The following is a 13,693-nucleotide window of genomic DNA, read 5'->3' as shown; positions in this document are numbered from 1 at the left end:
AAAAAAGCGCACTTCCAAAATGTGGCATTTTAACCCCAAACACCAGACAAACCCATACATGTGGGGTATGACTGAACTCGGGAGATGTTCCTGAACACATATTAGGGTGTTGTTTGATAGTGACGTATACCTGGAGCTATAAATTTATACCCAAAGTACAATTTGTGTGGAAAAAAAAAAAAAAAATACTACCACAAAGTGTGGCAAAGGCTGGTGGTAGAATCTGATGCATGGAAAGGGTTAAATACTACCATTTTAAGTACCTTGGGGTGTCTAGTTTTCAAAAATATATGGTTTTATGAGGTAAATTATAGTGGCCAGGCTCAAAGATAGGGCATAGGCACAGACTGACCAAAATAGGGAAAAAAAGCGCACTTCCCAAATGTGGCCTTTTAACCCCAAACAGCAGTGAAACCCATGCATGGGTGGTATCACTGTACTCGAGAGATGTTGTTGAACACATATTAGGGTGTTGTTTGATGTATACCTGGAGCTATAAATGTATACCCAAAGTACAATTTGTGTAAAAAAAAAATACCAAAAAAATACTAACACAAAGTGTGGCAAAGGCTGGTGGTAGAATCTCATGCATGGAAAGGGTTAAAATACTAGCATTTGAAATACCTTGGGGTGTCTAGTTTTCAAAAATATATGGTTTGATGGGGTAAATTGAATTAGCCGGCTTCAAAGATGGTCCTATTAGGACATGGGGGCAGAATGACCAGATGTAAAAGTTCCAAGTTAAAAAATGTGCACTTCCTAAATGTGGCGTTTTACCTCCCAAACAACCCGACAAACCCATGCATGGGGGGTATGACTGTACTCGGGAGATGTTGCTGAACACATATTGTTTGAAAGTGATGTATACCAGGAGCTGTAAATCCATACCTGAAGAGCAATTTTAGCGATAAAAAACACAAAATAAATAACTGCCACAAAGTTTGACAAAGACTGGTGGTAGAATTAGTGCATGGAAAGAGTTAAAATACTAGCATTTGAAATACCTTGGGGTGTCTAGTTTTCAAAAATATATGATTTGATGGGGTAAATTGCATTGGCCGGCTTCAAAGATACCAGAAATGGCACATGGGGGGAAGAATTACCAGATTTGTAAAAAATGGTTTTGAAATAGCAAAACACTACTTGTACTTAATGCTCCATAACGTGCAGAAAAAAGCAAAAAAACATAAAAACATTGGGTATTTCTAAACTCAGGACAAATAGTAGAATATATTTAGTAGGTTTTTTCATTAGCTTTTTTGGATGAGTAAAAGATTTTTGGGGTAAAAGTCAGAAAATGTGGGTTTTTTTTACATTTTTCATCATATTTTATTATTTTTTTTATGGGAAATTAGATAATATGATTAAAACAATGGTATCTGAAGAAAGCCCTTCTTGTCCTGACAAAAACAACATATAATTTGTGTGGGTTCACTAACTGAGTGAAGAGAAAATTACATCTAAACACGAACACTGCAAAAGTGTTAAAACAGCCTCGGTCCCAATGGTACAAAAGGTAAAACACAGCCTGGTCCTTAAGGGGTTAAAGGGCGTTCATTCACAATATATATTTATACTGTATATATAGCAGGACAAATATGCGTTGTGCGGCACATCTGCTTAACCCCTTCGTGACAAAAGCTGATTTTACTTTTTGTACCCTTCGTGACAATGGCCTTTTTAACATTTCTGCGCTGCTCGTGTTTAGCTGTAATTTTCTTCTTTCCCGTTTACTGAACCCACACACATTAGATATTGTTTTTTTCAGGACAAGAAGGGCTTTCTTTAGATGACATTGTTTTGATTGTATCTTATTATTTACTACTAAAAAAAGTATAAAATATGGTGAAAAACTTAGAAAAAAATGACTGTTTCTAACTTTTAGTTGAAAAATCTTTTACTCATCTATAAAAGGTAATGAAAAAACCTGCTAAATAGATTCTACTATTTGTCCTGAGTTTAGAAATACCCAATGTTTTTATGTTTTTTTGCTTTTTTCTACCCATTATGGGGCAATAAGTACAGGTAGAGTTTTGCTATTTCAAAGCCATTTTTTCCAAATCTGGTAATTCTTCCCCCCATGTGCCATTTCGGGTATCTTTGAACCCGGCCAATGCAATTTACCCCATCAAGTCATATATTTTTGAAAACTAGACACCCCAGGGTATTTCAAATGCTAGTATTTTAACTCTTTCCATGCACCATATCTACCACCAGTCTTTGTCAAACTTTGTGGTAGTCATTTTTTTGCATTTGTTTTGCCACACACATTTTACTTCAGGTATGAATTAAAATGTTCTCGTTTATGTCACTATCACAAAACACCCCAATATGTGTTCAGCAACATCTCCTGAGCGCAGTGATACCCCACATGAATGATTTTGCCTGGCTGTTTGGGGGCAAAAGGGCCACATTTGGGGCATGCGCATTTTTCAATGTTGAACTTTGGCATTTGGGGATCCACTGCCCATGCCCTATTTGGTACATCTTTGAGCCGGGCCATTTCAGTGTGCCCAACAAAACCATATATTTTTGAAAACTAGACACCCCAGGGTATTTTAAATGCTGGTATTTTAACTCTTTGCATGCACACATTTTACCACCAGCATTGTTTCAAAGTTTGCAGTAGTATTTTTGTGTGTGTATTTTTCCCACACACACCTACTTTATGTATGAATTTACAGCTCCTGGTATATGCCGCTGTCACACGACACCCCAATATGTGTTCAGCAACATCTCCTGAGTACAGTGATACCCCACATGCATGAATTTGTCATTTTTTGGGGGAACTAAAAGGCCACATTTGGTACGTGTGCATTTTTCTAATTGGAAATTAGATGTGTGGCCATCCTTCCCCCGGTGTTAATTGGGACCTTGTTGAACCTGGCCAATTCAATTTACCCCATCAAATCATACCTTTTTTAAAAGTAGACACCCCACGGGCATTTAATATGCCAGTATTTTAACTCTTTCCATGCGAGAATTGTTTTAAGCTAATATGCTAATTTTAGGACTTGCTCACAAAAATATATTTTTTATATATATATTTTATATTTTGTTGCGTTTTTTAAAAAAAAATTTTAAACATTTTTTTTTCAACTTGGAGGTTCCCCTGATAGTGACATCAGTGGGAAATGATTTTTACATTTTACTGTTTTTTTACTATTTTTTTCTAATTATTAATTTTATTTTATTTTGTAATTTTTTTTTACTAATCACAATGTGATTAGAAAGCTGGGCTCCATTGACTTGCATGGTGAATGCAGTACCTGTATTCAACCTGCAAGTGGAGCCAGAGTTCTCTAGATGGTCTGGAGACCGTCTAGCGAGCTTTTAAAAGCTTGTTTCTCTTGCAGGGCGGCGGCCATCTTCCTTGATGGCGAAGATCACCGGCAGCTGCGGCTGTGACCGCTCTCCCGAGCGGTCACAGCCCACCGAAAGGTAAGTGTTTGGTGTCGCTGGATGCCTCCTGATCGAGGCATTCCAGCGACACCATTTAAGTTTAGGAGGCGATCGTTGATCGCCTCCTAAACGCTTTTAAAACGGGCGTCCGCCGCCATACAAAGTATGGCGGATGTTGACGCCCCGTGGAGGGGCCAGAGATGGCCCCTTCGTGCCGATCGCGGCGTTGCTGAATGCCTCGAGGTCGAGGCATTCAGCAACGCTTTTTGGGTGCAGAAAGCGAAAGTAGATCGCTTTCTGCACCCGTTTAAAGACGTGCCGGTCCTGGCACGTCAATTGTCGTAAAGCACATGCTTTTCCGTGTCGTGCCAGGACCGGCAATTGTCGTTAAGGGGTTAATGGCACATTAAGAATACACGTATACAAATCATACGTTTATCAGATAAATATAAGATAACAGTTGTCAGAAGCATCAAACATTTCTAGTTTCTTGTTATTTAAATGAAACATCAGTCCACAGGGTGGAGATACAAAGGCTAACTGGGGGAAGGAAAAAAAGGGTTTCGAGCATGATGCTATAGGGAAGATAGCAGGGGCAGGCTGGGCTGGGGGGCAATTGCCCCCCCAGGCCGCCCTGAATCCGGGCCAGTCGGGCGGCCGGCAGACGAACATTCAAGGCAGCCGCAAAGTTCGAAACTAAGACTGGCCGTCGTACCGGTAGCGTAACCTTTCAGGGGCAATCCGCCCGGGGTGTCGGCACGCCTCCAAAAAAGATGCGTGTGGCGTGTGGCAGTGTTGTGTGTGGCACACAACACTGAAGCCACGCCCACCATCTTCTGCGCTCTCTGCACCGGAAGGACGGGACACAGAAGAAGAAGAAGAGGAAGAACGAAGAGGAGGAGGAAAAGTGACAGAGGAAAGGTAAGAAAATATTAGTAAGTGTGTGAGAGTGATGGGTGTTATGCTGTAGTTTGTGATGAATGTTTGTGAATGAGGGTTTCAGATTGCATGGAAGTGTGGGGGGATAGCATGGTATAGGGAGGCTGTCTAGGCATGATAGGAGTGTGATTGCTGTTATCAATTGTGGTGTGTTAACAACACTTTTATTAAAAGTAAATTACATACCAAAATTGGACAGAAAAATTCAATAACAGTATTAACATATATGTATGATTGCAAACAGCAATCACACTCCTATCATGCTAAGTCAGCCAGCACATGCTAGAACCTGGGCATGATAGGATTGTGATTGTGGTTAATTATATATGTATATATATTAAGATTGTTATTGATTTTTTTTGTCTAATTTTGGTGTTTTACTTTTAATAAAGTATTTTAAAGTTTTGTTTTTTTCGGTTTTGGCCAAATGAATGCTGAATTTTCAGTTTCGGTCCAGAATTTTCATTTCGGTACATCCCTACTATATACTCAGTACAGGGCCTACACCACATCAATGTTTGGCTTAGTATATAGTGATAGGGGTTGTGCTGCAGTATTGTCAGTGTCTGGCTCAATGTATAGGCACACATTGACGGTGGTACAGCGTGGTACAGCATAATCCCTAAGTATATAATGATAACAGTTATGCTGTACCCATTGTCAAAGTTTGCCTAACCATAGAAACTATGCAGTTTTAAAGTGTGTGTGTGGGGGGGGGGGGGTTGCCACATACAGGATCTGCCACAGGTGCCAAATACTCTAGGTACGACCCTGCGTTGTGCGGCAGTCAGGCCCAATGGCCATGCCTCAGCTCTTCGTCCCACGTTTTAAAAGGGGTGAGATAACGAGCTGAGGCACGGCTTTTGGGCAGCACGGTGGGCGCATGCCGGATTTTTTAATTTCATTAGGCGCCGGTGGAGCGACTGCCGCACGACGGCCGCTTTCAATGTCGATTGCAGCCGCTTTGGTGGCGCAATGGGCCTCTTGACTAGACTTGCCCCCCAGGCCTTAGGCTGCCAGCCCTCCCCTGGAAGATAGTAAAACCAGATAAAATGCAGAAGCGTTTTAGATTTTCATCCATGTGGATTTTCAAAAACCTTCAGAATAGCCGTGTCTTTTCCAGCAAACATTTTGTCATATTTGTTAACAGTATACTGCTTACAAAATAACACAGGTAATACTAATTCCACTTTAAACAGATACCAAAACTCATGGGAAATTAAAACACACTTATTATGAAAAAAGAAGAAAAGTTTGTAGAACTGGCTTTCAAACAGAACTGCAAACTTGCTGCAAATAGTTTACTAAAACTACATCACTAAAACATGCTAAGCAGTACCTGAGAGACTCTGCCATTCTTCTCAAGTCCTCATTTTGCTGTTTCAGTCGTTCAAGTTTTGCCAATATCTTCGACAACTCTCTACTGGAGTGGTCTGGGTTATCATTATCTCGTACCAAGTGTCCACCAATATAGAACAGTAATGATCCCCAGGCAAAAAGGATGAGCATTATCCAACGCCATGAACCTGTCCATGGTCGCATCTTCAGCACTAATGAGGAATATCCTGTCTCATCAAAGAAACATTGTATGTCCTTTGACGTGGTCTTCAAGATATCTGGCCAGCCTCTTTCATTCTCTATGTTCACCACCTCCTAAGTGCAAGACTCATTTTGTTTTGTTTTTTACCACTACCCTGGGGAAAAAGAAAGCAAGCAAGTATAAATTAAGTGTTCATTAAACAACAATGGTATACTAGGTCAAGAATAAGCAGCTTGATTTAAAACAGATTTTCAAGCAACCAAACTGCGTTAAATACCGGTACGTATTGGAGTTTATATGCACAGATTACAATGCACTTTGTAGCATAAAAATCAGCACAAACATTCTTTAGTTATTGGAGTTAATATAATAATAATAGATTTAAGGCTCATTTAACTCTTCCCCAGCACCTTCTAATAAAAACCGAGAGCATGTGTCAGCACAAACACTACCGAGAATCTACACGAAATATGCTTCATGTCTGCACTTCCAGGCTTCAGGAGAGGCAACTAGAAGAGGAGTTAAATGAGAAGTTTAATTTGCATGAGGTAAAATGTGTTGGAGTCAATGCAAAAGGGACTCAAATATGCATCGAAATATAAAAATACAATTTGGGGGACTAGACTGTTTCTTTGGTACCAGTCTCTCTCCATTTGCCATCTCCACCAGGACTAGCCAAAGCTTCAGTGTTACTTTCCCCTCTGGAACTTTTTGTAAAACAAAATATCAAGATATTTCAAGGATTAAGGTTGGCCAAAAGGAATATAATTTAACCACTTTGGTTAATAGCATTATTTCAAAGTAGATTTGGCAGTTTTCAAAAATCCTATATTTTGTAATTCACTAAATAAATCTAGGAATGGTGTTTAGAGACTAAAAAGATGTATTTATGTATCAAAAATCCACCTTGTTTGTATACCATGGAAGCAACCATTTAACCCCTTCGTGACAAAGGCTGATTTTACTTTTTGTACCCTTCGTGACAATGGCCGTTTTAACATTTCTGCGCTGCTCGTGTTTAGCTATAATTTTCTTCTTTCCCGTTTACTGAACCCACACACATTAGATATTGTTTTTTTCAGGACAAGAAGGGCTTTCTTTAGATGACATTGTTTTGATTGTATCATATTATTTACTATTAAAAAAGTATAAAATGAGGGGGGCGTGATGACGTGACGTGCGCGTGCGTCTAGGGAGGTGCCGTGAGGCCGGGACGCCAAGTGTCTTACAGCCCGTCGTCTCGCCGCCAAGAGGAGAATGAGGAGAACGAGCTGCTGCTGCCGCTGCTCGACCGTCACCTTCTGCCACCGGTAATATCAGGAGTCCCGGAGCACCGGTGTGTCGAAGCACCGAGTGCCGGAGCCCCGGAGTTGCGGTATACCGCAGAGCCGGGCTGTGGTGGTGCCGGAGTACCGGAGTCGGCACGGTTTTCTTTTCCCGGAGTGCGGGAATAGAATCTGGTGCTGAAGGCCGACGGATGGCCCCAACAGCCTAATTGAATACAGGAGATACTCCTGCCACGAGGAGCGTGAAGTGGACGCCAGATTTAGACTGGAATTAAACCTGAAAGCCCTAAAGAGCATTGTTGAGGGCATAAAGTTGCTGTATCTGTGCCACCATTCCTGGGGCTGATGCTCCTATGAAGTTCCCTACATGAAGTTGGGGTGACGTATACTTGAAATATATTCTATTTTGTTTTGAAATCACATAGTACCATATTATATTATTTACTATATTCTACTACATTATTAATTGTTAATAGAAGCTGGAAGTGGTCGCAAAGAACATAAGATCGTGTGCTTCTCACCTCTGTGATTACATTGCTAGTGAGGAATATTTATTTTTAAATATTCAAAGGTCAAGAATACACTGAATGCATCAAAAGTTTGAAGCTCCTTTATTTATTGTCTATTCCGGATGAATATATCTCCATGGATGGGGCGAATATTTCCTCCAAAATTCGAAGGAATTAATTGAACATATATTATAAATTAAAGATAATTGAACAAACCAATACACAGATTGATTCTGTGCTGAATATATTTGAGAAAGTTACTGCCATTTCCTGAATTTCGTATTTTTGCTTAAAACTTGAAGAGCCAACTGAATAAGAATAAGATTGAATACATTATAGAGAATATAATTCTATTCGAGATATCCTTTTAAAATGGCTACTAGGAAAATGGCTGAGCAAAAACTTCTCCCTAAACGGGACAAGGATAGAAAAGATAAGCAAGACAGACAAACAAAAAGAATGTCCAATTTTTTCTCGCCACAATAGGATAAAAGCTCAAGAGAACAGTCTCAGACTAACACTCCAGATAAAGAAATGGGACAGAAAGACATTCAAGATTCAGCTGAACAAATATCAATGCAATTGTCTATGGATGATCAGGCAGTAACAATGCAATATATCAAACTGTGCTTTGACCAACAACTGACTTTGATTAAACAAGAAATTCAGGATAACATATTAGATTTGAAGAAAGACTTGGGATACATGGGTCAAAAAGTCAAGATAATGGAAGAAAAGTTGTTGAGCTTAGACTTTACAATACTTACCCAAAAGGATACAATCTCTAAACAGCAATTTGAACTAAGAGATATGGAGATGAGATTAGCAGAAATGGACAATAAATTAAGACGTAATAACTTAAGGCTTCGAAACATACCTGAAGATGTTACACAACAAGCCTTGGAGGACTATTTAATACAACTTCTTAAAGAAATAGGCCTTCAATTGGGGGAGGGGAGCAGGGTTTTGGAAAATTATTATAGAATGTCAAAACCTACATCTGCACCGCCCAATGCCACCAGGGATGTTATGATTTCTTGTCAGTTATTTAAAATGAGAGATAACATTATGAAAGCAATAAGAGCCTCCAAAGTAAAGGAGGGCCCATTTCGAGATATAAAATATTTCCAAGATTTATCATTTCAAACTAGAAATGCTAGGAAAGCTTTCTCAGAGGTAACTTTGATAATGAGAAAACATAATATAAAGTATAAATGGGGTTTTCCCGCAAAAATTATCATTCTATTAGATGATAAAACGGAAATCTTAACATCTCCGGAGGCTGCTAAGAAATGGCTCGAGCAGCGTGCATATTGCTGAGTTAAGTAATAGTAAATATAGACAGTAATAATGTCATAGAATAGACGAGTACGATAGGCTTTTTTTGTTTTTGTTTTTTATATAATGCACAGATTAGACACATATGGAAGTCAAACAAAATAGGAAAACATAACTGGGTCGATATATTCCATTAAAGAGTATAGGGATTACATGTATTTAAAGGGATCATATGCACAGTGGATAATCTCTCAAGAGGTATAATATGAACAGTAATGAATATACTGATCACATTATTTGGTAAAAGACGACATATCGTTTAACTTCTATTAATAAAAGATTGCAGATCATATATCACAAGATGTTGAAATTTTAAAGTATATACACATAACACAAATGATATAGGGAAACACACTTGGGATGATATTTATTAATTAAATTTCACTACACTTAAGGGTCCTACACAAAAAGAAGGAAAAGGGAAGGAAATTTATTTTTTTTTCATTTAATTAATGAATGTATTCTATCTTTAGAAGATAGTAAAATTTTACATACAAATAGATACATATGGAAGTCAAACAAAATAGGGAAACATACCGTATTTGCTCGATTATAAGACGAGGTTTTTTTCAGAGCAAATGCTCTGAAAAATACCCCTCGTCTTCTAATCGGGGTCGTCTTCTAATCAGACCTCAAATAGAGTCTGATTAGGAGACTAAGATCCAGATCCCCCGCACCGCTGCAGGGGACCTGGATCCTCCTGTCTCACCCCCCCCCCATCATACACACTTACCGGTGCTTCCTGCTGTATTGCCGGGGCAGCGGGTTGACGTCTACGCGATCCGCGTAGACAACGTCCGCTGCAGCCGGAAGGAGGTGTGGCTAGCAGCGGGGGTTGTCTGCGTCCGTCGCGTAGACCTTCCCCGACTGTCAGAGATCTCTGATCTCTGACAGCCGGGGAAAGTATACGCGACGGACGCATACAAACCCCCGCTGCCAACTCCACCTCCTTCCGGCTGCAGGAGAAGGCGACGTCAACCCGCTGCCCCGGCTGGAAGCACCGGTAAGAGAGGGCTGAGAGGGGAGAGAGGGGAGAGAGGAGAGAGGAGAGAGGAGAGGAGAGGAGAGGAGAGGAGAGGGGAGGAGAGGAGAGGGGAGGGAGAGAGTGTGTGTGTGTGTGTGTGTTAGTTAAATGGGGGCATAGGGCATTTCTGGAGTGGCGTTAAGGGGGCATTTAATAGAGCACTCTGCCTCCTGAAATGCCTTATACCTCCCTATATGCCACTCTGCCCCATAATATGCCTTTTAACCTCCTAAATGCCAGAGTGGCATATAGGGGTATAAGGCATTTCTGGAGGCAGAGTGCTCTATACAATGCCTTTTAACTCCCTTAATGCCACTCTGCCTCCTGAAATGCCTTATACCTCCCTATATGCCACTCTGCCCCATAATATGCATTTTAACCCCCTAAATGCCAGAATGGGATATAGGGGTATAAGGCATTTCTGGAGGCAGAGTGGCATATAGGGGGTCAAAAGGCATACCATGGGGCACAGTGGCATATAGAGGGTTAAAAGGCATATCATGGGCCACAGTGCCATATTGGTGTGGCAAGCCTGGGGGCAGATGTGCGTAACTGGGGGACAGGCTGGAAAATACAAGGAAATAAAAACAAAAAAAATATTTTTCTCAATCATAGCTTTTATTAAAAAAAATAGTTTACATGAATTAACATTTACTGGTAAAACTTTTTTCCTTTAGGGTCGTCTTATATTCAGGCTTTTTCTTTTTTCCTAAGTTAATATTCAGATTTTGGGGGGTCGTCTTATAATCAGGGTCGTCTTATAATCGAGCAAATACGGTAATTGGATTGAAATATCTCATTTAAAGAGTATATCACTGAAAGGGTTCTTATGCACAGTGGATAATATTTTAAGAGGATTAATTAATAGTAATGAATATATTGATCACATTATTTAGGAAAAGACGACACACTGTTTGACTTCTATTAATTATAGATCGTAGATTATATATCACAAGATAAAACAAAGGAAAAGGGAAACACATTTGGGATGATACATATTAACTAAAGTTTATTATATTTAAAGGTTCTATATATAAAGTAGAAAACACTTTTTCCTTTTGCTTTTTTTTTTTTTTTTTTCTCTTGGCCAACGGCCTCACGGCTTCACTTAATATCATATTTCCTATGTATAATTCGAATATGATACTCTTTAACCGTGGCAGGGGGTTATTACCACGGAATATAGATGGATATCTTATAATTACTATAATGAGAGATGATGTTTTTCTATTTTTAATTATATGTAATGCGAAGGGTCTAAATGTTAACTATGTGTTACTTGAGATGAGCTCGACATAAAGATTATTTATCATGAAGCTGATGTAGAAGCCAGATTTTTAATAGTCATAGCCGAGATTCAAGGCGAAATATATACCTTGGTAAATGTATATGCTCCCAATGGATCTTCTAACTTATTTTTTAAGAATCTTTTTCGGAAAATAGACAGATTAAAACAAGGTAACTTACTCCTGGCAGGGGATTTCAACCGAGTAATAGATCCGATATTAGATAAAAAAAACTACTAGAGGTAAGCTTCTAGATAAAAATATAAAATCACAGGCGTTTCAATTTAAGAAATTTCTTAGAAGCTATGGACTCTCGGACCTTTGGCGATTGATAGAATCGCCAAAGGTCCAAGAGTCCATAGCTTCTAAGAAATTTCTTAAATTGAAACTCCTGAGGAGATGGATTTTACTTGTTTTTCTAAAACCTTCCTTTCTTATTCCAGAATAGATCTATTTTTAGGGGATGATCAAATGATTAAGAAAGTAAAAAAGGTGCTGATTCATGAGATAACCTGGTCAGATCACAATGCGATAGTGCTTGATATCATACCCCAAACTCCTAAAAACAGGACAAACTGGCGCTTAAATGAAAATATATTACTTAAAATGGAGAATAGGGAGTATATAGCAAAAATTTCAGAGAATTATTTTCTTGAAAATGAAAGTGAAGAAGTCACATTAGGTGCTATTTGGTGTGCATATAAATGTGTAATTAGGGGGCATATAATTAAACTTGGCACTATTTTAAAGAAAGCTAGAGGAGAATCCTTAGCAGATCTTTATGTAAATTATTATAGACTCTCACATGAAAATAAACATTTTCCAACTCATCATAAAACTGAACAACTAGGTAAGATCCAAAATAAAATAAATGAATTACTTATTGAGGAAAAGAATAAAAATTTATATTATTTAAAAACTAAATGGTATTATAAAAATAATAGAGCAGACACTTTACTATCAAATAAATTAAAAGGCAAGAAACAATCTAAAAGAATTTTAGATCTAATGGAGAGCTATGCCTTACCCCCGAGAAAATTGGTGCCGCCTTTAATAATTATTATAAGACTCTCTATAATTTAACAAGGATAGAACAAAACCCACCTCAGGACTATTTTTTAAATAGGAAACTCCCCAGAATCTCAGAACAACAATTAAGGGTTATTAATAGACCAATTAATATAGTAGAAGTTAAAAATGTGATAAAGGAATTACTAATTAATAAGACGCCTGGACCGGATGGATTTAGCAATAATTTTTATAAAATATATAAAGATCTTTTGGCACCTAAACTCACTAAAACTTTCAATGAGGCAATAGCAAAGGGGAATCTTCCTCTGGATATGTTAAGAACCAATATAATTCCTATTTTAAAACCTAATAAAAACCCGGAGATCCTAATTATAGACCAATTTCGCTATTAAATGGCGACATTAAAATCTATGCGGCTATATTAGCAAAAAGATTAAAAGGAGTGATAGTGGATTTAATTCACCGAGATCAATCAGGTTTTGTACCAGGTAGATCATCTAAAAATAATATTAGAAGAGTCATAGATATTTGAGATGTTTCCCAACGATTCTGGCCCTGTCATTAGATGCCGAAAAGGCTTTTGACAGGGTCAGATGGGATTTCTTAGGACATACACTACAGGCATTTGGTTTCGTGGGTAATATATATCAAGCAATTATGGCCCTTTATACTTGCCCTTCTGCTAGGACGATCGGACCAAGTATAGATGCTGAATGGTTCGAAATTAAGAATGGTACGAGACAGGGCTGTCCTTTATCTCCGTTGCTTTACATACTGACAATTGAGCCTCTTGCCTGTGATATCCGAGAAAACCGGGACATATATGGTTTTAGATTGAAAACATTGGAGAGTAAGATTAGTCTTTATGCGGATGATATTTTTGTCTTTTTAGAACAACCAAGAAAGTCGTTACCAGCGTTAATTAAAGTAACTGAAGATTATTCCAAATATTCAGATTATAAATTGAATGTTAACAAAACTATTTTGCTTGCATGTAATATGAACCAGGTTGAAATAAAGTATCTCCTTGATAACTTTAATTTCTCATGGGCCAAAGATAGCTTAGAATACCTAGGTATTAAGATCACTAAAGATCCGACAAAAATTATACAAACTTTTTACCCCTTTTGAAATCTACAAATAAATCTTTAAAAGATTGGATGAAAAAAGAAATATCTTGGATAGGTAGAATTAACACAATTAGATCATATATACTGCCTAAATGGACTTACCTTTTCCAAATGTTACCATTAAAGGTTCCTAAAGTATGGCTAGGAATGGTACAGATGGCTTTTAATAAGTTTATTTGGCAAGGTAAAAAGCCACGATTGAGTCTG

General features: G+C 38.4%; 1 protein-coding gene across 3 annotated transcripts in view; it reads right to left on the bottom strand.

Annotated features, from left to right (window-relative positions):
* LOC149278460 (alpha-(1,6)-fucosyltransferase) overlaps nucleotides 1-5,883 on the bottom strand; it is a 56,192-nt gene extending 50,309 nt beyond the window's left edge. For all 3 annotated transcript variants that reach the window (XM_089501925.1, XM_089501927.1, XM_089501928.1), the window contains exon 1: nucleotides 5,681-5,883. In XM_089501925.1, the coding sequence (XP_089358051.1) occupies nucleotides 5,681-5,883 (203 nt within the window). The remainder of the gene's footprint in view (nucleotides 1-5,680) is intronic.
* Between the last annotated feature and the right edge of the window lie 7,810 nt (nucleotides 5,884-13,693).

This window comes from Sceloporus occidentalis, unplaced genomic scaffold, assembly GCF_023333645.1.
Source record: "Sceloporus occidentalis isolate IW3139 unplaced genomic scaffold, rSceOcc1.0.p SCAF_188, whole genome shotgun sequence".
NCBI classification, from domain to species: Eukaryota; Metazoa; Chordata; class Lepidosauria; order Squamata; family Phrynosomatidae; genus Sceloporus; species Sceloporus occidentalis.
Note: the sequence above shows the minus strand (reverse complement) of the source record. Positions and strands in the feature narration are given on the sequence as shown.